The sequence below is a fragment of the Entelurus aequoreus genome, linkage group LG06 (genome assembly GCF_033978785.1).
Source record: "Entelurus aequoreus isolate RoL-2023_Sb linkage group LG06, RoL_Eaeq_v1.1, whole genome shotgun sequence".
Classification (NCBI taxonomy): domain Eukaryota; kingdom Metazoa; phylum Chordata; class Actinopteri; order Syngnathiformes; family Syngnathidae; genus Entelurus; species Entelurus aequoreus.
The window spans coordinates 81,655,783-81,682,849 of record NC_084736.1 but is presented as its reverse complement, the minus strand read 5'-3'; the positions used below and the strand labels follow the sequence as shown (position 1 = coordinate 81,682,849).

General features: G+C 40.5%; 1 protein-coding gene across 5 annotated transcripts in view; it reads left to right on the top strand.

Annotated features, from left to right (window-relative positions):
* Window positions 1-25,613, top strand: part of fbrsl1 (fibrosin-like 1) — a 178,000-nt gene extending 152,387 nt beyond the window's left edge. For 3 of the 5 annotated variants that reach the window (XM_062051648.1, XM_062051649.1, XM_062051652.1), the window contains 7 exons: window positions 3,900-3,929; window positions 4,221-4,292; window positions 8,082-8,211; window positions 10,943-11,026; window positions 15,600-15,683; window positions 17,985-18,225; window positions 23,698-25,613. In XM_062051648.1, coding sequence (XP_061907632.1) covers window positions 3,900-3,929; window positions 4,221-4,292; window positions 8,082-8,211; window positions 10,943-11,026; window positions 15,600-15,683; window positions 17,985-18,225; window positions 23,698-25,000 — 1,944 coding nt within the window. In that variant the 3' untranslated portion in view covers window positions 25,001-25,613. The remainder of the gene's footprint in view (window positions 1-3,899; window positions 3,930-4,220; window positions 4,293-8,081; window positions 8,212-10,942; window positions 11,027-15,599; window positions 15,684-17,984; window positions 18,226-23,697) is intronic. The other 2 variants (XM_062051651.1, XM_062051650.1) reach the window with 2 other exon arrangements.
* Window positions 25,614-27,067: the final 1,454 nt, after the last annotated feature.

Here is a 27,067-nt window from a genome sequence, read left to right as displayed (position 1 = left end):
CACAGTCTATTACACAGCATTATTCACATGTGCATAACATAAATACAGTCTATTATACAGCATTATTCACATGTGAATAATATAAATACAGTCTATTATACAGCATTATTCACATGTGAATAATATAAATACAGTCTATTATGCAGCGTTATTCACATGTGAATAACATAAATACAGTCTATTATGCAGCGTTATTCACATGTGAATAACATAAATACAGTCTATTATACAACATTATTCACATGTGAATAACATAAATACAGTCTATTATACAGCATTATTCACATGTAAATAATATAAATACAGTCTATTATACAGCATTATTCACATGTGAATAATATAAATACAGTCTATTATACAGCATTATTCACATGTAAATAATATAAATACAGTCTATTATACAGCATTATTCACATGTGAATAATATAAATACAGTCTATTATACAGCATTATTCACATGTGAATAATATAAATAAAGTCTATTATACAGCATTATTCACATTTAAATAACATAAATACACTCTATTATACAGCATTATTCACATGTAAATAACATAAATACACTCTATTATACAGCATTATTCACATGTGATAGTAATTTACATACAATAAAAAATAATTTCTCTGTGACATCCAACACGAATGTAATGCATTTGAACAAAAACACCAGCTCGATGCTCATTTACATTGAAAATACCATTTACACGCTAGCGATTTAGTTTTATCGATTCTACATGTCTATTTCGAACACCACCAAATATTAAAATTAAATAGACAACTATAGGTGAAACTCCAAAAAATGTAATATCGTCCAAATGTCACGGTTTGGGTCGCAGCTTACTGCGGGGTTGTTCTCCCGGGATGCAGAGGGACAACTCCGGACGACAGCGTGAGGTAGGAACACGATTTAATTATTAACTCTCAAAGAGGTACAAACACAAGGAAGACAAGGCGAAGGCCCGACGCGCTGATCGCACTTGGAGCTAAAGCTAACTCTTAGCATGGACTAGGGACAAGCAGTACTCAGGGAACTGTGGCATGAAACAAACAAGACTTACGCGGCAAGGCATGAAGCAAACAATGACGCCAGACCGAGTGTGGCGAGCAACGAGAATAAATAGCTCTCTGATTAGTGCTCGGCAGCAGGTGAATGTGCCGAACACTAAGGTGGAAATGATAAGTAACCATGGCAACTAACAAGGGTGCACAAAAACAGGAACTAAGAGAGTCTAAAACTAACAGAGCATAACAAAAACATGATCCGGACCACAGATCATGACACCAAAAGTCCATTCATTTAAGCAATTCAAGTTAAAATGTGAAACTAATACATAATATAAAGTAATTTCATGCTAAGTGAAATATGTCAATCCTGTATTTGTTATAATGTGGATGATCATGGCTTACAGTTTTTGAAAATCCAACATTTTCTGAGATTTTCAATTTGAGGTTTTCATAATTATATAAATAAATTATATCAAAATAAGACTTGAAATATCTTAATATTAGTTTCACCTTGTAAATCTAATCGCTGGAATAAACAAACACTGCACTATATATTCAATTTTTTTTAAATACCAGGCTCTACATGAAATAGGACGTTCAACAAGTTCAACATCTTACTGGCATTAGACTATCACATTAACAAACGTTGTTAGTCTTCTTCTATGACGGCAGATTTAAAAACATGCAGGTGAACGTGCCGAACACTAATCAGAGGCAGGTGTAAATAATAATTAACCATGGCAACTAACAAGGGTGCACAAAAACAGGAACTAAGGGAGTCCAAAACTAACAGAGCATAACAAAAACATGATCCGGACCACGGATCATGACACCAAAAGTCCATTCATTTAAGCAATTCAAGTTAAAATGTGAAACTAATATATAATATAAAGTAATTCCATGCTAAGTGAAATATGTCAATCCTGTATTTGTTATAATGTGGATGATCATGGCTTACAGTTTTTGAAAACCCAACATTTTCTGAGATTTTCAATTTGAGGTTTTCATAAAACGTAAGCCGTAGTCATCAAAATTATATCAAAATAAGACTTGAAATATCTTAATATTAGTTTCACCTTGTAAATCTAATCCCTGGAATAAACAAACACTGCACTATATATTCAATTTTCTTTAAATACCAGGCTCTACATGAAATAGGACTGGCACGTTCAACATCTTACTGGCATTAGACTATTACAGTAACAAACGTTGTTGGTCTTCTTCTATGACGGCAAATTTTAAAAAAGCCCTACAGAGCGTTATTGCTACCTTAAGGAAATGAATACAGTCTATTATACAGCATTATTCACATGTGAATAACATAAATACAGTCTATTATACAGCATTATTCACATGTGAATAATATAAATACAGTCTATTATACAACATTATTCACATGTGAATAACATAAATACAGTCTATTATACAGCATTATTCACATGTGAATAATATAAATACAGTCTATTATACAGCATTATTCACATGTGAATAATATAAATACAGTCTATTATACAGCATTATTCACATGTGAATAATATAAATACAGTCTATTATACAACATTATTCACATGTGAATAACATAAATACAGTCTATTATACAGCATTATTCACATGTGAATAATATAAATACAGTCTGTTATACAGCATTATTCACATGTGAATAATATAAATACAGTCTATTATACAGCATTATTCACATGTGAATAATATAAATACAGTCTATTATACAACATTATTCACATGTGAATAACATAAATACAGTCTATTATACAGCATTATTCACATGTGAATAATATAAATACAGTCTATTATACAGCATTATTCACATGTGAATAATATAAATACAGTCTATTATACAGCATTATTCACATGTGAATAATATAAATACAGTCTATTATACAACATTATTCACATGTGAATAACATAAATACAGTCTATTATACAGCATTATTCACATGTGAATAATATAAATACAGTCTATTATACAGCATTATTCACATGTGAATAATATAAATACAGTCTATTATACAGCATTATTCACATGTGAATAATATAAATACAGTCTATTATACAGCATTATTCACATGTGAATAACATAAATACAGAATATCCAGAAGAGTTTTTCAATTATATTTTTTTTAGTATTTTGTTCCATCCCTTACAATTTAAGGGCTTTGTAGATACACTTTGATAAAGTCAAAGTTCATTGTGTTCTTAATTATGCAACTTTTATTTCCTTAGAATTCTCAACTAAATTGAAGTGTTTTGTCAGGCGGATTATTAGACTTAGACTTCCTTTTTATTGTCATTCAAATTTGAACTTTACAGTACAGATAAGAACGACATTTTGTTGCATTAGCTCATGGTAGTGCAGGATTAAAGAGCAATAAGGTGCAGATATAAATAAATAGATTACTGTACAGATAAATATATTGCACTTTTGCATATGCATCCACGTTTATGGTTGTATGTTATATTGTATTTATATTCTTTATATTGTGATATGCACATTTTCAGAATGTGCTTGTTCTATTTTGGGCCAAAGTAAAACAAAGAAAGCAATCTAAAGTTGTTGTAGTTGTATTTTTAAGTTGTTATGATGATTTTTTACCAGTCTGACCCAGGTGGGAATAGATTTTTCCTCCATGCGAGTTTTGACACCCCTGGTCTAGGCAAAGATCTGTGACCAACAGAAAATGGGTGGAAGACTTGTTTCTCAACAGTCATTCTCTAGTTTAAACCTTTTTGTCTCTCTGGGAAATTCTTGGGTGGTGCAGAGAAGATGACAGGAGCTAACATGACAAGCCAGCTGGATGAGAATCCGTTTATTTCCCACTTTGTCCAACTGTTGATGACGACGATTGGTGATATTTATTGTCTGCTTTCTCACACAGATAACGGATCCATTCCGGACAAACGTTCGAGTAAGTGGCTGCTTTGTGTCTTTCCTCTATAATGCTTCATTTCTCTGGCCAGGCCACAAAGTCAAAAACATTCCACAACAATCACTGACCAAAAGAATGCAGACGGCTGCATTTAAGGTTACATTTCATGTCAAGTATGGGATTTTTTATTCCCCTTCCAGCGCATAGTTGAAAGCCAAGATGAGTTCCCACTTTGTAGTTTGGCCAGAAATGATTTACACCAGCATCCGTTTTTAGTTTAGTCTTTTCAAAGCCCGGTTGGCTAACATCAATTTCTCTCTAAATGTGTAGAAACCTGGCAAGTGGTGTGCAGTGCATGTCCAGATCGCGTGGCAGATCTACCACCACCAGCAGAAAATGAAGGTGCGTGAGATGACATTTGTTTTTGCTGTCACAGAAAAATTATTCCAGACATATTTGAAAAATAATCTGAAATGATGACATTTATTTTCCAGTTTAAAATTTAAAAAAATTGTTATTATAATATGTGAAGTTTATCTCTTTAAAAAGGACCCCTACATCAGTGGTCCCCAACCGGTACCGGTCCGCGGACCGATTGGTACCGGGCCGCACAAGAATTTAAAAAAAAAAAAATTTATGCAGTCAACATAAAAAACACAATATATACATTCTATATCAATATAGATCAATACAGTCTGCAGGGATACAGTCCGTAAGCACACATGATTGTATTTATTTATTTAAAAAATTAAAAAAATTTTAAATAACCCCCCCCCCACATCAGTGGTCCCCAACCACCGGGCCGCGAACACAATATATACATTCTATATAAATATAGATCAATACAGTCTGCAGGGATACAGTCCGTAAGCACACATGATTGTATTTATTTATTTAAAAAAAAAAAAAAAAAAAATTTTAAATAAACCCCCCCCCCCACATTAGTGGTCCCCAACCACCGGGCCGCGAACACAATATATACATTCTATATCAATATAGATCAATACAGTCTGCAGGGATACAGTCCGTAAGCACACATGATTGTATTTATTTATTTAAAAAATAAAAAAAAATTTGTTTAAATAAACCCCCCACCCCACATCAGTGGTCCCCAACCACCAGGCCGCGAACACAATATATACATTCTATATCAATATAGATAAATACAGTCTGCAGGGATACAGTCCGTAAGCACACATGATTGTATTTATTTATTTAAAAAAATAATAATAATAATTTAATAAACCCCCCATAATAGTGTGAGAGTCCAGTCCATAGTGGATCTAACATAATAGTGTGAGAGTCCAGTCCATAGTGGATCTAACATACCGTATTTCCTTGAATAGCCGCAGGGGCGTTAATTAATTTAAAACCTCCTGTCACACCTGCGTTTACCGGAAGCCGGCGGGATGGCCGTGCATGCGGTAATTATTTTAAAACCTCTTCTCACTCCGGCGTTTACCAAAAGGAATCCATAAAATTTAGGCGTGCGCTTTGAGTGTGATGTAAGCATACCATCATGAAAAGCACATTTAATTAAAAAAAACGTTATTATGGTCTTACCTGTACTTATAAATGGAGTCCATTTGCAGCTCCTTCTGACCAAAAGCATCGATAACTTGTTTATAGAAGTCTTCCTTATTTTCTTTCTTCCGTTTTAAAAGTCTCTCTGTTTCGATGGAGATATTCCTTTAATTATTACCTGCTGCTTCCATTGAAAGTCCAGTTTAGAAAACTGTTTTATTTTAGATACCGGTATGTAATCCTCCTTGTTAGAAGGAAGAAAAAAAAATCTCTTGCTGCGTGTGTTCACTTCTTCTGCAGTACCGGAAGTCGCAAGAAGGATCACTAGCGCGGCAGCGCCCTCTACCACCAGGAGGCGGGAGTCATTTAATGACTTATACAGTATTTGACACACGCAGCTACGGTATATTAATAAAACATAGCTGCTTACTGTTCTCTTTAACATACTGTACCGGTATTCAATAGCTTGGACCTTAAATCCTACTGAATAACTCTTTATCTTTTTTCCTTTGTGCGATTGTAAACTACTGAAAGCAGCTTCCTCCATTTTGAAAATGAGGACAGGTAAAGCGTCACTCGTGACGTAACGAATTTGACCCGGTGGAAGTTCTAGCCATATGCTAAATATTTTGCGAAACGAGTTTGACCCGGTGAAAATTATAGACATGCGATAATAAAATTAATATTTTGCGAAACGAATTAGATCCAGCTTCAATAATAAACCGGCGATAAGGCCAAGCATGCGTTAATTATTTTGAGAAACGAGTTTGACCCGGCAGTAATTCTAGACGTGCGAATACTATATTCCCTGCGCCAATTCAAGGAAATACGGTAATAGTGTGAGAGTCTAGTCCATAGTGGATCTAACATAATAGTGAGAGTCCAGTCCATAGTGGATCTAACATAATAGTGTGAGAGTCCAGTCCATAGTGGATCTAACATAATAGTGTGAGAGTCCAGTCCATAGTGGATCTAACATAATAGTGAGAGTCCAGTCCATAGTGGATCTAACATAATAGTGTGAGAGTCCAGTCCATAGTGGATCTAACATAATAGTGAGAGTCCAGTCCATAGTGGATCTAACATAATAGTGTGAGAGTCCAGTCCATAGTGGATCTAACATAATAGTGTGAGAGTCCAGTCCATAGTGGATCTAACATAATAGTGGGAGTCCAGTCCATAGTGGATCTAACATAATAGTGTGAGAGTCCAGTCCATAGTGGATCTAACATAATAGTGGGAGTCCAGTCCATAGTGGATCTAACATAATAGTGTGAGAGTCCAGTCCATAGTGGATCTAACATAATAGTGGGAGTCCAGTCCATAGTGGATCTAACATAATAGTGAGAGTCCAGTCCATAGTGGATCTAACATAATAGTGTGAGAGTCCAGTCCATAGTGGATCTAACATAATAGTGAGAGTCCAGTCCATAGTGGATCTAACATAATAGTGAGAGTCCAGTCCATAGTGGATCTAACATAATAGTGTGAGAGTCCAGTCCATAGTGGATCTAACATAATAGTGGGAGTCCAGTCCATAGTGGATCTAACATAATAGTGTGAGAGTCCAGTCCATAGTGGATCTAACATAATAGTGTGAGTCCAGTCCATAGTGGATCTAACATAATAGTGGGAGTCCAGTCCATAGTGGATCTAACATAATAGTGTTAGAGTCCAGTCCATAGTGGATCTAACATAATAGTGAGAGTCCAGTCCATAGTGGATCTAACATAATAGTGGGAGTCCAGTCCATAGTGGATCTAACATAATAGTGTGAGAGTCCAGTCCATAGTGGATCTAACATAATAGTGAGAGTCCAGTCCATAGTGGATCTAACATAATAGTGAGAGTCCAGTCCATAGTGGATCTAACATAATAGTGTGAGAGTCCAGTCCATAGTGGATCTAACATAATAGTGCGCAGGAACCTACCACATAGTGAAGGACATACACTATTTGATTTCCTATTATGCAGCTCATTTTTATTTGACACTTATTGACATATCTTGTGTGACATCATGCACAAAAGTGCACTTTATTTGTTTTAAACTATAGTAGTGGCGTTCTGTACAAAAAGTGCACTTTAATTGAGTGTAGTTTTGATATGTCATCTTAGTGACATCATGCACAAAAGTGCACTCATAGCTTGTTTTAAAATGTCTCTGACAATCTGTCACTTTCTGTTTTGGAGATGACATGAATGTTTGTGCCACTGCTTAATAACTGTTTCATAAATACACTTTTAGTTGTGGTTTCCCTCTCTGCATGAAAGTTTAAAAGTAGCATATATTAATGCAGTATGAAGAAGAATGTTTGAATGTAGACACATAGAATCATTATACTGCTGTGATTATATGCATCAAGTGTTCATTCAAGGCTAAATATGGAGATATATATCGTGTATCGTGACATGGACTAAAAATATGGAGATATTAATAAAAGGCCGTATCGCCCATTGTAAGTTTATGAACATTAAAAGAGGCCTTTCCTCGTCTCCCACTGTGGTTACGATGAAGCCAAGTGCTACACACTTCAAATGTTCCCCGAGGTCATAACTAGAGACATGAAGTTCTTCTGAACCAAGTAGCGAGGATGAAACCAATGTTGGGTTTCTCTGTATCGGAGCTCTAACTTCCTTTCTCCTTGTGTGTGCCCTGCTCAAACACAGCAAATGCAGCTGGACCCCCACAAGCTGGACATGAATGGGAAGCTAGACCTGTTCAGCCGGCCCCCAGCTCCGGGCGTCTTCCCGGGCTTCCCGTACCCCCACGACCTCGCACGACCACTCTTCTCAACAGGTCAGTGGGGTCTTTCAGCACCTGGATGAGATGGAGGGGTATCAGGGATATCAATAGGAAGATATCATTTGGACATACTATGTATGTGTAGTCACTTTGACTGTGCAATCCTATAAACACAATCATATTCATATTGTATTTGCAATTAGGTAGTAAAAAAGGGTAATCAGATTTTCACGACCATTCAGTGATTCAATTGTTGAACTCTATTATAATGAGACAACAATACAGGATGGCGATGTAATAATATCAATTCAATATTTCAGTAATTTCCTTTTGAATGTACAAACTGTTATGTTTGACTAAGGGAGGTGACGGCAACAGACAACAGGGGGCTTAATGTTCAATTATTTATTATATATATATAGTTAACATATATATATATATATATATATATATATATATATATATATATATATATATATATATATATATATATATATATATATATATATATATATATATATATATATATATATATATATATATATATATATGTATGTATATATATATATATATATATATATATATATATACTACTGTTCAAAAGTTTGGGGTCACATTGAAATGTCCTTATTTTTGAAGGAAAAGCACTGTACTTTTCAATGAAGATAACTTTAAACTAGTCTTAACTTGAAAGAAATACACTCTATACATTGCTAATGTGGTAAATGACTATTCTAGCTGCAAATGTCTCGTTTTTGGTGCAATATCTACATAGGTGTAGAGAGGCCCATTTCCAGCAACTATCACTCCAGTGTTCTAATGGTACAATGTGTTTGCTCGTTGGCTCAGAAGGCTAATTGATGATTAGAAAACCCTTGTGCAATCATGTTCACACATCTGAAAACACTTTAGCTCGTTACGGAAGCTACAAAACTGACCTTCCTTTGAGCAGATTGAGTTTCTGGAGCATCACATTTGTGGGGTCAATTAAACGCTCAAAATGGCCAGAAAAAGAGAACTTTCATCTGAAACTCGACAGTCTATTCTTGTTCTTAGAAATGAAGGCTATTCCACAAAATTGTTTGGGTGACCCCAAACTTTTGAACGGTAGTGTATATATATATATATAAAATAATTAACAATACTAATAAACTATAAAATGGTGTGTGACAAAATCCAAGAGTGTATGTGTGTGACAAAACCAACGAGGGCAACGCAGGAGGGATCCGAGATTCGCGTGAGGTCCGTGGGGCAGAGAGAGGCGTCAGAGTCCGGGGCGAGCGAGTAGTCGAGGAACGAGGGAGGCAGTCAAGAGTCCAGAGGGAGATCCAGGGAGAAGTGAGACGCACAGCTCACTTTCAGGGCGACGGAAGTGTAGCACCATAGAGAAAGGTATCCAAAGAGGGTAAACTAAGTTCCTGCATGGATCCTAGGGTCCACTGGTCCTTTATCCAGCTCGCCCTCATCAGTCCAAGGTGTGCGGATTGCCGATTGTGTGCAGGCTTGTCGCTGCGTGGGCGTGCTGCGCTCAGCGTGAGCGGGGGCGTGTCCGGGCGAGCAGCCAGAGGAGGGACTGTGACAGTCAGTAGCAGGAGGGAAGCGGGTTCGAATCCGCGCCGTGACACAGACTGTAAAATAAAGTTAATTTTGGCTACTATTTCCTGAGTTTGTAAAAAATGACAAAAGATTTAGTCTTTAGTAATGATACTGTAGTATCGACAATAGCTGACGCTATACTTGGTATCATTACTTTCGATATTAGTATCGATATGCCCAACCTTGCTTACATGGCCTTGTGGTTAGAGTGTCCGCCCTGAGATGGGTAGGTCGTGAGTTCAAACCAAAGACTAGAGTTGTCCGATAATGGCTTTTTTGCCGATATCCGCAGCTTCAATTCGTGGAGCGACATTAGCCCTGAGCCAGAGCGCTACGTTGCCTTGAGGAAAACATTGTTTGTGCTAGAATTCAAATACAATTTGCACCATGTATTGACTATGTCGTTGAAACCCAAATATGCATATCTAATTTTGAACAGTGGAATTGTAGTAGAATTCCTTTACTAAATCAAAGGGTAGGCCACTAATTGTGTTCTGTGAGATGGTTTTACTGCAGGCTGGTAACAGCGATCGCTCTGTAGGAGGGTCATAGAGGAATTTCGCCTCGTATAAAAACATTGAGGTTTTTGCCTCTATCTGTGGTAGAGAGTTAAGTTAGTGGTCTACGTCAGAAATCGGTATGGTCCAGGGTTCTAGAACCCTGGAAGGGGGGGTATGTAGTAGAATTTCTGACCTTTGAACTATATTTCATGTCTGTCAAGAATGTACGCTCATTTTTTTATTTTTTTTTTGTGACATTGAATGGACCGGGTGTGGGACAAAAGTGAATATTAAGTCGTGCCAACCTGTCTACAGAATGTTTTGATTGTCTAAGTATGGTTAAGGGATTCAAGGATGTTGCAAAACAAACATGTCGAAGACCACAAAATCATGACGCACAAGGAAAAACAGACTGACGCACGAGGAAACAGATAAAAATGCCCAGGAGACCAGGGCTAGAGAGAGATTGCTTTTTGTGTGTCCTCCGGAGGACGGCCGTTTGTTTGCAGGGACAAAACAATCCAACTTATGCACTTTTGACTATGAGTAAATAAACTTGTTGTACTAAATTGACTTTTGTTGCTGTTTAAGCGTCGGACAATCCACTACAGAATCACCCAGTTACATAAACTGAAGCTAATTTTTTGGATTGTAAAATAACAATCGTAATGTCCTCTCTGCTTTGATAGGCTCAGGCCATCCAACCCCCTCTCCATATGGACCCGCCCCCCACCCCAGTGGTTTCCTGCCTCCTAGCCATTTGGCTGGTAAGTGTAAGTAATTCCTTGTTCCAAAAATTGTTTTCATTATTTCCTTTTGCTTTCTATCCCTTTCACACCGTGCCACTCGTGAACTCACAAGAGTGTGTAATTTAACCCTTGTGTAACGTTCATATTGTTGTTACTCAGCCAGCGTTTGTGGGTCTGATGGACCCGTTGCATTTTGTGGCTTTTAATGCCTCACAATCAAACACTTTTATGTTAAAATACTGAACAGATGTTTATTGGGATAAGGTAAACATCACACACACACACACACACACACACAGCAGGCCTAGACAGGAGGAGGACAGCGTGTAGGTACACAGAACATCAGAGGGTCAAATGTGCGAGAAAATGAGAGCAGGCAGTGTTGACAAACAATGTTGCAACCTTGTGTGGGAACCGCAGGTGCAGAAACACAAAAGAAGAATCCCTGTGGGATGCGGAAACTGGCAGAGAAATTTTCCGTGCAACGTTCATATCGTTGTTACTCAGCCAGCGTTTGTGGGTCTGATGGACCCGTTGCATTTTGTGGCTTTTAATGCCTCACAATCAAATCAACTTTATTTATAAAGCACATTTAAAATTTACCACAGGGGTAGCCAAAGTGCTGTACAATGGGCAGGTTAAAAGATAATACGAGAACCGAGCAAACACAACACAACACAAACAACACGATAAATAAATAAAATAACTAAAACATAAAAACAGGTTCACAGCAGGTGTATTAGGGGGCGCCATTGCAGGATGGATATCACTCAGTGTTAAAAGCCATGGAATAAAAGTATGTTTTTTAAGAGAGATTTGAAAACAGGAAGAGAGGAGGCTTGTCTAACACGCAGAGGTAGGTCGTTCCAGAGCTTGGGAGCAGCAGCGGCGAAAGCTCTGTCACCTCTAAGCTTCAGCCTTGTGTCTGGGACCGTCAGTAGCAGCTGATCGGCTGATCTTAGGGATCGGGTGGGGCAGTAAGGCTGAAGGAGGTCGGAGAGATATGTTGGCGCGAGGTTGTTTAGACATTTAAAAAAAATCAAACACTTTTATGTTGAAATACTGAACAGATGTTTATTGGGATAAGGTAAACATCTGTTCGGTATTTTAACATAAAAGCGTTATCCAATTTAAATTTGCATTTTGGAAACTTTACCTTTACTTTACATTCCAGCATTTTCTATCAGGGATACTCGCTTTGTCGGCATGAAAAACTGCTACATTACCCAGGGGCAGTTTGACTTAGTCCGCCAAGTGAGTCCGCGACCGACCAATACGTCAAGTGCAACAAAGGTAACAAACTAAGAAACCATTTGATTTTACGTGAATCAGCAGACGAAATTTGGTCAGTGCCTGTGAAAGGAGCGAACTCGTTACCCATCCCGAGTTCAAACCGGGTAGACATGATGAGTTTGGGAACTAGAACACAATCACACAGCTCCATGCCGGGTGAGCAGGGAGGTGTGCTGCGTCACACCAATGTGTTCCTCGGATGCTCAAGGAATTGTGAGCAGGTGTGTTGTCTAGTGCATTGAACTATAGCAAACCAGCACTTTGCTCGTTGATGGTCTGGGTTTGTGGCAAGAACCCACACAACGGGGTTAACAGTTCTGGAACTTTTCTGACACACCTTGTAAGTTTGTGAAATGTTGTTGTTTTAACACAAGTCTGTGTAGCGTTCATATTTGGACTTGAACCACATTAGAGTTTGTTTGCAAGTGGAGTAACATCCACCTGTGTTGTCTGGTGCTTCCACTCGTTTAAACCAGCGGTCCCCAACCACCGGTGCGGGGACCGGTACCGGTCCGAGACGCATTTGCTACCGGGCCACACGGAAACATTAACTGATTTATAAACTAACACATTTTCTCCAACTTAACTTTTGTATGTCCCACTAAACACACCAATAACTTCTTTATACGAACCCTGTTTCCATATGAGTTGGGAAATGGTGTTAGATGTAAATATAAACGGAATACAATGATTTGCAAATCCTTTTCAAGCCATATTAAGTTGAATATGCTACAAAGACAACATATTTGATGTTCAAACTCATAAACTTTTTGCAAATAATAATTAACTTAGAATTTCATGGCTGCAACACGTGCCAAAGTAGTCGGGAAAGGGCATGTTCACCACTGTGTTACATGGCCTTTCCTTTTAACAACACTCAGTAAAGGTTTGGGAACTGAGGAGACACATTTTTGAAGCTTCTCAGGTGGAATTCTTTCCCATTCTTGCTTGATGTACAGCTTAAGTTGTTCAACAGTCCGGGGGTCTCCCTTCTGCTATTTTAGGCTTCACGCATTTTCAATGGGAGACAGGTCTGGACTACAGGCAGGCCAGTCTAGTACCCGCACTCTTTTACTATGAAGCCACGTTGATGTAACACGTGGCTTGGCATTGTCTTGCTGAAATAAGCAGGGGCGTCCATGGTAACATTGCTTGGATGGCCACATATGTTGCTCCAAAACTAGGGATGTCCGATAATATCGGCCTGCCGATATTATCGGCCGATAAATGCGTTAAAATGTTATATCGGAAATTATCGGTATCGTTTTTTTTATTATTGGTATCGTTTCTTTTTTTGTTGTTTTTTTTTTTTTATTAAATCAACATAAAAAACACAAGATACACTTACAATTAATGCACCAACCCAAAAAACCTCCCTCCTCATTCACACACAAGGGTTGTTTCTTTCTGTTATTAATATTCTGGTTCCTACATTATATATCAATATATATCAATACAGTCTGCAAGGGATACAGTCCGTAAGCACACATGATTGTGCGTGCTGCTGCTCCACTAATAGTACTAACCTTTAACAGTTAATGTTACTCATTTTCATTAATTACTAGTTTCTATGTAACTGTTTTTATATTGTTTTACTTTCTTTTTTATTCAAGAAAATGTTTTTAATTTATTTATCTTATTTTATTTTATTTTATTTTTTTTAAAGTACCTTATCTTCACCATACCTGGTTGTCCAAATTAGACATAATAATGTGTTAATTCCACGACTGTATATATCGGTTGATATCGGTATCGGTTGATATCGGTATCGGTAATTAAAGAGTTGGACAATATCGGAATATCGGATATCGGCAAAAAGCCATTATCGGACATCCCTATCCAAAACCTGTATGTACCTTTCAGCATTAATGGTGCCTTCCCAGATGTGTAAGTTACCCATGTATTGGGCACTAATACACCCCCATACCATCACACATGCTGGCTTTTACACTTTGCGCCCAGAACAATCCGGATGGTTCTTTTCCTCTTTGGTCCGGAGGACACGACGTCCACAGTTTCCAAAAACAATGTGAAATGTGGACTCGTCAGACCACAGAACACTTTTCCACTTTGTATCAGTCCATCTTAGATGAGCTCAGGCCCAGCCAAGCCGACGGCGTTTCTGGGTGTTGTTGATAAACGGTTTTCGCCTCGCATTGGAGAGTTTTAACTTGCACTTACAGATGTAGCGACCAACTGTAGTTACTGACAGTGGGTTTCTGAAGTGTTCCTGAGCCCATGTGGTGATATCCTTTACACACTGATGTGGCTTGTCGATGCAATACAGCCTGAGGGATGGAAGGTCACGGGCTTAGCTGCTTACGTGCAGTGATTTCTCCACATTCTCCGAACCCTTTGATGATATTACGAAGCGTAGATGGTGAAATCCCTAAATTCCTTGCAATAGCTGGTTGATAAAGGTTTTTCTTAAACTGTTCAACAATTTGCTCACACATTTGTTGACAAAGTGGTGACCCTCGCCCCGTCCTTGTTTGTGAACGACTGAGCATTTCATGGAATCTACTTTTATACCCAATCATGGCGCCCACCTGTTCCCAATTAGCCTGCACACCTGTGGGATGTTCCAAATAAGTGTTTGATGAGCATTCCTCAACTTTATCAGTATTTATTGCCACCTTTCCCAACTTCTTTGTCACGTGTTGCTGGCATCAAATTCTAAAGTTAATAATTATTTGCGCAAAAATAAAAAGTTTATCAGTTTGAACATCAAATATGTTGTCTTTGTAGCATATTCAACTGAATATGGCTTGAAAATGATTTTCAAATCATTGTATTCCGTTTATATTTACATCTAACACCATTTCCCGACTCATATGGAAACGGGGTTTGTAGATGTATATTCCTTCCACACACTTCAGGTGTTTTGATCCCCCGTGGACGCTGGGTAAAGCAACGTGTTCACCCGCGTACGGTGAACATTATGACGAGTGTGACCACACCCTTCCATGTTTTCTGTCCCCCCCCCCCCCCCGGCCCACCTTTGCCTTCAGACGGTCCATTTTCTGCTCATTCCCAGCACGCCCGTCGCCGCTAAGCAGCGTAGTCGCACTAACACGGGGGGGGGGGGGGGGCGGGGTCACAGACACCCCGCTGAGAGGCTTGGCCGCTGTAGTACGAGGAGGCGTAGAGTCGGGGCTGGCAGCGCTAAACAAGAAAAAAAAAGCTCGCTTGTAAGAAAAAAGCCGAGCGGAATGGGTCGGTGTGGTGGTGACCGCCGCCCGCCAGCCTCCCCCCCCTCCCCCCTCCCCTTTCTTTTCGCTAATCCCTGTTTGGCATTTTGCAGATCCTTTCAGTCGCTCCAGTTCCTTTGGCGGCCTGGGCAACCTTTCAAGCAGTGCCTTCGGAGGATTAGGCAACCCCTCGCTTGGTAAGCGCTGGCCCCCCCTCTGCTCCTCCAACGCTCGCCCTTTCAGTCTGGCCCTTGTGGTCTGTAACATAGCAGGGTAGGACGAGGGGTTAGACCACAGGCAGAGTATTAAGACGGGGAGGAGAAAATTCAAGACACTTAGCCGTAGCTTGCGTGCAGGCCTCCTCATTGTGTCCCCCCGACGGCCGGGATTTAATCCAACAGGCCCGCTCAGGTTCTCTCAATCAATCAATCAATCAATGTTTATTTATATAGCCCTCAATCGAGAGTGTCTCAAAGGGCTGCACAAGCCACAACGACATCCGCGGTACAGAGCCCACATAAAGGCAAGGAAAAACTCACAACCCCAGTGAGACGTCAATGTGAATGACTATGAGAAACCTTGGAGAGGACCGCATATGTGGGTAAAACACCCCATCTAGGGGAGACCGGATGCAATGGACGTCGAGTGGGTCTAGCATAATATTGTGAGAGTCCAGTCCATAGTGGATCTAACATAATAGTGTGAGAGTCCAGTCCATAGTGGATCTAACATAATAGTGTGAGAGTCCAGTCCATAGTGGATCTAACATAATAGTGTGAGAGTCCAGTCCATAGTGGATCTAACATAATAGTGTGAGTCCAGTCCATAGTGGATCTAACATAATAGTGAGAGTCCAGTCCATAGTGGATCTAACATAATATTGTGAGAGTCCAGTCCATAGTGGATCTAACATAATAGTGTGAGAGTCCAGTCCATAGTGGATCTAACATAATAGTGTGAGAGTCCAGTCCATAGTGGATCTAATATAATAGTGTGAGAGTCCAGTCCATAGTGGATCTAACATAATAGTGTGAGAGTCCAGTCCATAGTGGATCTAACATATTAGTGTGAGTCCAGTCCATAGTGGATCTAACATAATAGTGAGAGTCCAGTCCATAGTGGATCTAACATAATAGTGTGAGAGTCCAGTCCATAGTGGATCTAGCATAATAGTGTGAGAGTCCAGTCCATAGTGGATCTAGCATAATAGTGTGAGAGTCCAGTCCATAGTGGATCTAACATAATAGTGTGAGAGTCCAGTCCATAGTGGATCTAACATAATAGTGTGAGAGTCCAGTCCATAGTGGATCTAACATAATAGTGTGAGAGTCCAGTCCATAGTGGATCTAGTTAATAGTGTGAGAGTCCAGTCCATAGTGGATCTCACATAATATTGTGACAGTCCAGTCCATAGTGGATCTAACATAATATTGAGAGTCCAGTCCATAGTGAATCTAACATAATAGTGACAGTCCAGTCCATAGTGGATCTAACATAATAGTGAAAGTCCAGTCCATAGTGGATCTAACATAATAGTGTGAGAGTCCAGTCCATAGTGGATCTAACATAATAGTGAGAGTCCAGTCCATAGTGGATCTAACATAATAGTGAGAGTCCAGTCCATAGTGGATTCAACATAATAGTGTGAGAGTCCAGTCCATAGTGGATCTAACATAATAGTGAGAGTCCAGTTCATAGTGGGGCCAGCAGGAGACCATCTCGAGTGGAGACGGGTCAGCAGCGCAGAGATGTCCCCAACCGATGCACAGGCGAGCGGTCCACCCCGGGTCCCGACTCTGGACAGCCAGCACTTCATCCATGGCCACCGGACTGTAAACTGGACTCTCGCTATTATGTTGGATCCACTATGGACTGGACTCTCACAATATTATGCTAGACCCATTAGACGTCCATTGCATCCGGTCTCCCCTAGAAGGGGGTGGGGGGGGGGGGTCACCCACATATGCGGTCCTCTCCAAGGTTTCTCATAGTCATTCACATTGACGTCCCACTGGGTTGTGAGTTTTTCCTTGCCCTTATGTGGGCTCTGAACCGAGGATGTCGTTGTGGCTTGTGCAGCCCTTTGAGACACTTGTGATTTAGGGCTATATAAGTAAACATTGATTGATTGATTGATTGATTGATTGATTTTCCTCTTTCTTTTCGCCGATTTCCAATTTTTTTGTGAAAATGGATGTGATTGGTCTAGACGTGCCTCGGAATGCTAAAGGTCTCCCTTGGCCTTCTGCAGCCCTCAGCCTCTAGGGGGCGAAGGACTCGTTCAATGCAGGGAAAGTGAGGCCATTATCAAAAGGAAAATGAGGTTTTTTGTGTTTCTTTAACCATGGGGGAAATGGCATTAACCTGTAATTCTTTCAAACAGCCTCAGCGAGTGAACCCTCTGAGAAAAATACAAAGGCAGCTTTTGTTGTTACTTTGACTTTCACCGGAAACCTGCAAAAATGAACTTGACGGTCTCGTCTCCTCCTCTCTTGCAGGGTCCAGCGGCATGTTTGGCAACAAGGAGGGTCCCGGAGGACTGCCCCCGTTTGGCAGCCCGCAACACGACACCTGGAACAGGCTCCGACGCACGCCGCCGTCTTTCCCCACGCCGCCGCAGTGGCCCAAGATTGCGGAGGCTGAGAGGAGCAGCTCCGTCAACAGCCACGAGCGAGAGAGGGAACGGGAGCGAGAGAAGAGAGACTCGTCTGTGGGAAAAGAGGAGAAGGATAAAGACAGGTGAGCTCATGCCAAGCATCCATCTGATCCTTTATGCTGCCTTACAAAGTATAAAGGAGCACCTCCTTTTACCCTCTCTCGATCAGGTACTTAGGGAAAAAAAACGGGGAAAAAATTATTGGATTTTTTCCAAGTACAAAAACGAGAGAAGGTAAAAAGAACCCCCTTTTACCCTTTTTCGATCAGGTACTTAGAAAAAAAAAACGGAAAAAAATCTGGGATTTTTTTCTATGTACAAAAACGAGAGAGGGTAAAAAGCACCCCCTTTTACCCTCTCTCGATCAGGAACTTAGAAAATAAAACGGAAAAAAAAATCTGAGATTTTTTTCCAAGTACAAAAACAAGAGAGGGTAAAAAGCACCCCCTTTTACCCTCTTTTGATAAGGTAATTAGGGGAAAAAATGGGGGGGAAATTATTGGATTTTTTCCAAGTACAAAAACGAGAGATGGTAAAAAGCACCCCCTTTTACCCTTTTTTGATCAGGTACTTAGAAAAAAAAAACGGAAAAAAATCTGGGATTTTTTTCTATGTACAAAAACGAGAGAGGGTAAAAAGCACCCCCTTTTACCCTCTCTCGGCCAGGAACTTAGAAAATAAAACGTAAAAAAATCTGAGATTTTTTTCCAAGTACAAAAACAAGAGAGGGTAAAAAGCACCCCCTTTTACCCTCTTTTGATAAGGTAATTAGGGGAAAAAACGGGAAAAAAATTATTGGATTTTTTCCAAGTACAAAAACGAGAGAAGGTAAAAAGCACCCCCTTTTACCCTCTTTCGATAAGGTACTTAGGGAAAAAAAACGGGGAAAAAATTATTGGATTTTTTCCAAGTACAAAAACGAGAGAGGGTAAAAAGCACCCCCTTTTACCCTCTTTTGATCAGGTACTTAGAAAAAAAAAACGGAAAAAAATCTGGGATTTTTTCTATGTACAAAAACGAGAGAGGGTAAAAAGCACCCCCTTTTACCCTCTTTCGATCAGGTACTTGGAAAAAAAAAACGGAAAAAAATCTGGGATTTTTTCCAAGTACAAAAACAAGAGAGGGTAAAAAGCCCCCCCCCTTTTACCCTCTTTCGATCAGGTACTTGGGGAAAAAAACGGAAAAAAATCTGGGATTTTTTCCAAGTACAAAAACGAGAGAAGGTAAAAAGCACCCCCTTTTACCCTCTTTCGATCAGGTACTTAGAAAAAAAAAACGGAAAAAAAATTATTGGATTTTTTCCAAGTACAAAAACGAGAGAGGGTAAAAAGCACCCCCTTTAACCCTCTTTCGGTCAGGTACTTAGGGAAAAAAATCTGGGATTTTTTCCAAGTAAAAAAACGAGAGAGGGTAAAAAGCACCCCCTTTTACCTTCTTTCGATCAGGTACTTGGGTAAAAAAAACGGGGAAATAATTATTGGATTTTTTCTAAGTACAAAACCGATAGAAGGTAAAAAGCACCCCCTTTTACCCTCTTTCGATCAGGTACTTAGAAAAAAAAACGGGAAAAAAATGATTGGACTTTTTCTAAGTACAAAAACGAGAGAAGGTAAAAAGCACCCCCTTTTACCCTCTTTCGATCAGGTACTTGGAAAAAAAATGGGAAAGAAAATATTGGATTTTTTCCAAGTACAAAAACGAGAGAGGGTAAAAATCACCCCCTTCTACCCTCTTTCGATCAGGTACTTGGAAAAAAAACGGGGAAATAATTATTGGATTTTTTCTAAGTACAAAAACGAGAGATGGTAAAAATCACCCCCTTTTTTCTCTTTCGATCAGGTACTCAGGAAAAAAAAATGGAAAAAAAATTATTGGATTTTTTCTAAGTACAAAAACAAGAGAGGGTAAAAGCACCCCCTTTTACCCTCTCTCGATCAGGTACTTAGAAAAAAAAAACGGGAAAAAAATTATTGGATTTTTTCCAAGTACAAAAACAAGAGAGGGTAAAAAGCCCCCTCTTTTACCCTCTTTCGATCAGGTACTTGGAAAAAAAAAACGGAAAAAAATCTGGGATTTTTTCTAAGTACAAAAACGAGAGAAGGTAAAAAGCACCCCCTTTTACCCTCTTTCGATCAGGTACTCAGGGGAAAAAAACGGAAAAACAATGATTGGATTTTTTCCAAGTACAAAAATGAGAGAGGGTAAAAAGTACCCCCTTTTACCCTCTTTCGATCAGGTACTTGGAAAAAAAACGGGGAAAAAATTATTGGATTTTTTCTAAGTACAAAAACGAGAGAGGGTAAAAAGCACCCCCTTTTACCCTCTTTCGATCAGGAACTTAGAAAAAAAACGGAAAAAAATCTGGGATTTTTTCCAAGTACAAAAACGAGAGAGGGTAAAAAGCACCCCCTTCTACCCTCTTTCGATCAGGAACTTGGAAAAAAAACGGGGAAATAATTATTGGATTTTTTTTTAAGTACAAAAACGAGAGATGGTAAAAATCACCCCCTTTTACCCTCTTTCGATCAGGTACTCAGGAAAAAAAAATGGAAAAAAAATTATTGGATTTTTTCTAAGTACAAAAACGAGAGAGGGTAAAAGCACCCCCTTTTACCCTCTTTCGATCAGGTACTTGGAAAAAAAAAACGGAAAAAAATCTGGGATTTTTTCCAAGTACAAAAACGAGAGAGGGTAAAAAGCACCTCCTTCTACCCTCTTTCGATCAGGTACTTGGGGAAAAAACGGGGAAATAATTATTGGATTTTTTTTAAGTACAAAAACGAGAGATGGTAAAAATCACCCCCTTTTTTCTCTTTCGATCAGGTACTCAGAAAAAAAAAATGGAAAAAAAATTATTGGATTTTTTCTAAGTACAAAAACGAGAGAGGGTAAAAAGTACCCCCTTTTACCCTCTTTCGATTTTTATTTAATAATAATACATTTTATTTGGTATAGTGCTTTTCAGAGTACTTAAAGACGCTTTACAGGGGAAAATATAATATATATATATATAATTTATTTGTACAAGGTTCTTCAAAAATACTCATTTAAATGTAGCAATGATGAGTTTATAGCATTTTCAATTTTTTGGCCTTATTTTGGCCTGCAAATGATGTGAATGATGCAACTTCCTGTGGACCATGTGACCCGTGGAATGTTCTACATCTTTTAGAGGGGGTAATGTGTAAGGGTAACAACAGGTACATGACTAAAATGTGAATTTTAACTCTTTTTTTAAAGATAACAGAGCAAAGTTGGGATAAAGAGTAGCAACTATTTTTAGATGTAGCTTTCTGCAGGATTTAAATAAATATATTTCATCATATTTTAGGACGCAGGGACAGGCAATAAAAGGTGAAGTTTCCAGTTAAGGCGGTTTATCTTTTAAATTGTATTTGAATAAATATGTAATTAGATCAGAGTGTTGGACACCTTACTTATTAAAAAGAAATTACAGTTAATTTTATCATGCATTTATACATTTTATTCCCTAGGGACACAAATGGCACTGATTTGGTGGAATGACCTAAAAACTGTCTCAAAAAACATAACAGTTCACTAGTCAATGACAAATATCCAACTTTAAGAATGTATAATATATTTACTATTTATTAATAGTGAGAGTCCAGTCCATAGTGGATCTAACATAATAGTGAGAGTCCAGTCCATAGTGGATCTAACATAATAGTGAGAGTCCAGTCCATAGTGGATCTAACATAATAGTGAGAGTCCAGTCCATAGTGGATCTAACATAATAGTGTGAGAGTCCAGTCCATAGTGGATCTAACATAATAGTGTGAGAGTCCAGTCCATAGTGGATCTAACATAATAGTGAGAGTCCAGTCCATAGTGGATCTAACATAATAGTGAGAGTCCAGTCCATAGTGGATCTAACATAATAGTGTGAGAGTCCAGTCCATAGTGGATCTAACATAATAGTGTGAGAGTCCAGTCCATAGTGGATCTAACATAATAGTGTGAGAGTCCAGTCCATAGTGGATCTAACATAATAGTGTGAGAGTCCAGTCCATAGTGGATCTAACATAATTGTGTGAGAGTCCAGTCCATAGTGGATCTAACATAATAGTGTGAGAGTCCAGTCCATAGTGGATCTAACATAATAGTGTGTGAGTCCAGTCCATAGTGGATCTAACATAATAGTGAGAGTCCAGTCCATAGTGGATCTAACATAATAGTGTGAGAGTCCAGTCCATAGTGGATCTAACATAATAGTGTGAGAGTCCAGTCCATAGTGGATCTAACATAATAGTGAGAGTCCAGTCCATAGTGGATCTAACATAATAGTGAGAGTCCAGTCCATAGTGGATCTAACATAATAGTGTGAGAGTCCAGTCCATAGTGGATCTAACATAATAGTGTGAGAGTCCAGTCCATAGTGGATCTAACATAATAGTGTGAGAGTCCAGTCCATAGTGGATCTAACATAATTGTGTGAGAGTCCAGTCCATAGTGGATCTAACATAATAGTGAGAGTCCAGTCCATAGTGGATCTAGCATAATAGTGTGAGAGTCCAGTCCATAGTGGATCTAGCATAATAGTGTGAGAGTCCAGTCCATAGTGGATCTAACATAATAGTGTGAGAGTCCAGTCCATAGTGGATCTAGCATAATAGTGTGAGAGTCCAGTCCATAGTGGATCTAACATAATAGTGAGAGTCCAGTCCATAGTGGATCTAACATAATAGTGAGAGTCCAGTCCATAGTGGATCTAGCATAATAGTGTGAGAGTCCAGTCCATAGTGGATCTAACATAATAGTGTGAGAGTCCAGTCCATAGTGGATCTAACATAATAGTGTGAGAGTCCAGTCCATAGTGGATCTAACATAATAGTGAGAGTCCAGTCCATAGTGGATCTAACATAATAGTGAGAGTCCAGTCCATAGTGGATCTAACATAATAGTGTTAGAGTCCAGTCCATAGTGGATCTAACATAATAGTGAGAGTCCAGTCCATGGTGGATCTAACATAATAGTGAGAGTCCAGTCCATAGTGGATCTAACATAATAGTGAGAGTCCAGTCCATAGTGGATCTAACATAATAGTGTGAGAGTCCAGTCCATAGTGGATCTAACATAATAGTGTGAGAGTCCAGTCCATAGTGGATCTAGCATAATAGTGTGAGAGTCCAGTCCATAGTGGATCTAACATAATAGTGTGAGTCCAGTCCATAGTGGATCTAACATTATAGTGAGAGTCCAGTCCATAGTGGATCTAACATAATAGTGTGAGAGTCCAGTCCATAGTGGATCTAACATAATAGTGCGCAGGAACCTACCACATACACTATTTGATTTCCTATTATGCAGCTCATTTGTATTAGACAGTTATTGACATATCTTGTGTGACATCATGCACAAAAGTGCACTTTATTTGTTTTTAAACTTTATTAACACATGAACCCACACAAAGAAGTAAGACAAAATTGGTACCGTCGATTCAAATGCGAACTGTATCCATCCGCAAATTTGAGTCAAGAGACGGTAACCTTGGCAACGTGACTTCCAAACTAAAGTCGTGGTCTTGTGCATCACAGGGATTCCGTGGAACGCAACCGCCACTCCAACCGCTCGTCTCCGGCCTCTGCCCCGGTCAGCTACCAGATCAGCAGCTTGATCCGCTCCAACAGCCAGAGCAGTGACCCGGGACGCCATCACAGCGGCAGCGTGGATCGGGTACGCGAGGCGGAGAAGGAGCTCCTGGAACGCCACCGGGACTCCTCCGCCGTGGCCGACGTCAAGATCAAGGAGAGCCGCTCGCCCGGCAAGGAGATGCTGGACCGGAGATCTTCCGAGGACTCCATCAAAGCGGCTCAACGTTCTCCGTCGCCGTACTCGCTGAAGGCGGCGATCACTGAGCAGAGTCTGAAGATGGCGGGAGGGCCTCCGCCGACGCTGAAAGACGGTGAGAGGAAGGAGCCCCCGACTGGGGAGCAACTCCACAAGGTGAAAAATGACATGAAGATCAAGGAGGAGAAGAAGGAGGAGCAGGAGGTCATGGTGGTGAGTTCCGAGCCCCCCACCCAACCGCCGCCCCAGATGCACTCCTTGCCCATGGGCCAGCCCGGGAACCCACACCACCACCACCCTCCCTTGTCCCAGCAGCCTCCTCTGCCGTCCCCACGCTGCACCGACATGTCCGCCCACGGTCTGCACGGCGTCCCCATGGCGCACTCGCTGCCCCTGTCCATGAGCGCCATGCCTCAGATGGGCAGCCTCAACGTCCTGGACCGGGCCCGCATGGCTCCCTTCATGGGCGTGAGTCCGCTGGCGGGCAGGGAGCGCCTCCCCCACCACGCCTTCCCTTGGGACCCTCTCCGAGAGGCCTACCGCAGCCTGGACCTGCAGCGGCGCATGGACTTCCAGCTCCGGGCGGAGCAGGGACATCGCTACCCCAGCATGTACGAGCAGGAGCGGGCGTACCGCGAGAGGGAGGCGCACGACTACTCCCACCACGAACACCTGCTGGAGGTGCGGCGGGAGCACGAGAGGATGAGGCAGCAGGCGGAGGAGCGAGAGCGCCAGCACCTGCGGGAGGAGCTGGACCGGGCGCGGCTCCATCAGCTCCACCAATCCCCGATGGAGGGCCACCTGCCTCACATGCCTCCGTTCATGCCCCACCTCGGGGGCATGCCCTACCCCAGACTCAGCCCCTCCACCGGGCACAACGGCCTTCTGAACAGAACACCCCCGACCGCCGCCCTCAGCGCCCCCCCGCCGCTCGTGCCGGCCGGCAGCGCCAGGTCGGCCTCCCCCAGGAGGACTACCCCCCTCACCGCCACCCAGGACCCGCGGGACTACTCGCCGTCTCGCAACCCCAAAGAGGTAGAGGCGCGGTAGCTCGGCGGATGGAAATTGTCCTCGGAAAGAAAAATGCACTCCTCTTCCCCTGAAGGGTATGATTGTACAAAGTGTCTGACGAAGCACACGCCATGGAATATTTTTAGCTGGTTTGAGTACGAGAACAATTGAAGGTGTCTGTTTATATCGCCCCCCTAAATATTTGATAACTATTAATATATTCATCAAATAACTTTTTTCCAGTTCGGAGTGAAGAAAGAGCAGGTTTGTACATTTGCTAGCCTCCGTGTAAAGATGTCATTTCTATGAATTTGATGTCATTTGTGCATTTTGGTCACAACACCCGCGCCCGTGGATTGTGGTCACCTTCACCCCGACACCCGGTAAAAGACTGCACCGTCAAGTACCGCATTTTTCGGAGTATAAGTCGCACCGGCCGGAAATGCATACCGTATTTTTCGGACTATAAGTCGCAGTTTTTTTCATAGTTTGGCCGGTGGGTGCGACTTATACTCAGGAGCGACTTATGTGCGAAATGATTAACACATTAGCGTAAAATATCAAATACTATTATTCACGTAAGAGATTAGACGTATAAGATTTCATGGGATTTAGCGATTAGGAGTGACAGATTGTTTGGTAAACGAATAGCATGTTCTATATGTTATAGTTATTTGAATGACTCTTACCATAATATGTTACGTTAACATACCAGTTGGTTATTTATGCCTCATATAACGTACACTTATTCAGCCTGTTGTTCACTATTCTTGATTTATTTTAAATTGCCTTTCAAATGTCTATTCTTGGTGTTGGAGAAGAACAGGCCGTATATAAGCCGCACCCTTGTATAAGCCGCAGGGACCAGAACGAGGGGGAAAAGTAGCGGCTTGTAGTCCGGAAATTACGGTACTCCAGTGCAACTTATATGTGTTTGTTTCCTTCTTTATTATGCATTTTCGAACCGGTGCGACTTATACTCCGAAAAATACGGTACTCACCCCCAAATCCTCCACTCGACACCTGCGCTCCGGACAGGCTAACCGCCTCCAACCTCCGAGTACAAAGCTACGAACAATGGGAGACGGGGCTTTCTGCTCCGCCGCTCCCAGCCTGCGGAACGCTCTCCCTGACCACCTGAGGGTACCACAGACTGGATGTTTTTAAAAAAAAGCCTTTTTTTTTTAGATACCGTATTTTTCGGAGTATAAGTCGCTCCGGAGTATAAGTGGCCTGTGGAACGCTCTCCCTGACCACCTGAGGGTACCACAGACTGTGGATGCTTTTAAAAAAGCCTTTTTTTTTTAGATACCGTATTTTTCGGAGTATAAGTCGCTCCGGAGTATAAGTGGCCTGTGGAACGCTCTCCCTGACCACCTGAGGGTACCACAGACTGTGGATGCTTTTAAAAAAGCCTTTTTTTTTTAGATACCATATTTTTCGGAGTATAAGTCGCTCCGGAGTATAAGTGGCCTGTGGAACGCTCTCCCTGACCACCTGAGGGTACCACAGACTGTGGATGCTTTTAAAAAAGCCTTTTTTTTTTAGATACCGTATTTTTCGGAGTATAAGTCGCTCCGGAGTATAAGTCGCACCGGCTGAAAATGCATAATAAAGTAGGAAAAAAACATATTTATGTCGCACTGGAGTATAAGTCGCATTTTTGGGGGAAATTTATTTGATAAAAGCCAACCCCAAGAATAGACATTTGAAAGGCAATTTAAAATGTCTAAAGAATAGTGAACAACAGGCTGAATAAGTGTACGTTATATGAGGCATAAATAACCAACTGGTATGTTAACCTCACATATTATGGTAAGAGTCATTGAAATAACTATAACATATAGAACATGCTATACGTAGGGATGATGTTTGATAAGAAATTATCCAGTTCTAGCCCATTATCGAATCCTCTAATCGAACCGATTCATTATCGATTCTCTTTTCGAATCCAGATAGGTTGTATATGGAAAAAAACACAATATTTGGTTTAACAAAAGCTCACTTTTATTTTATAAGAAAAAAAATAAATAAATAAATAAATAAATAAATATTGACTGTTACCCCGCTAAAAAAAAAATTAAAAAAAATATTGACTGTTGTTAC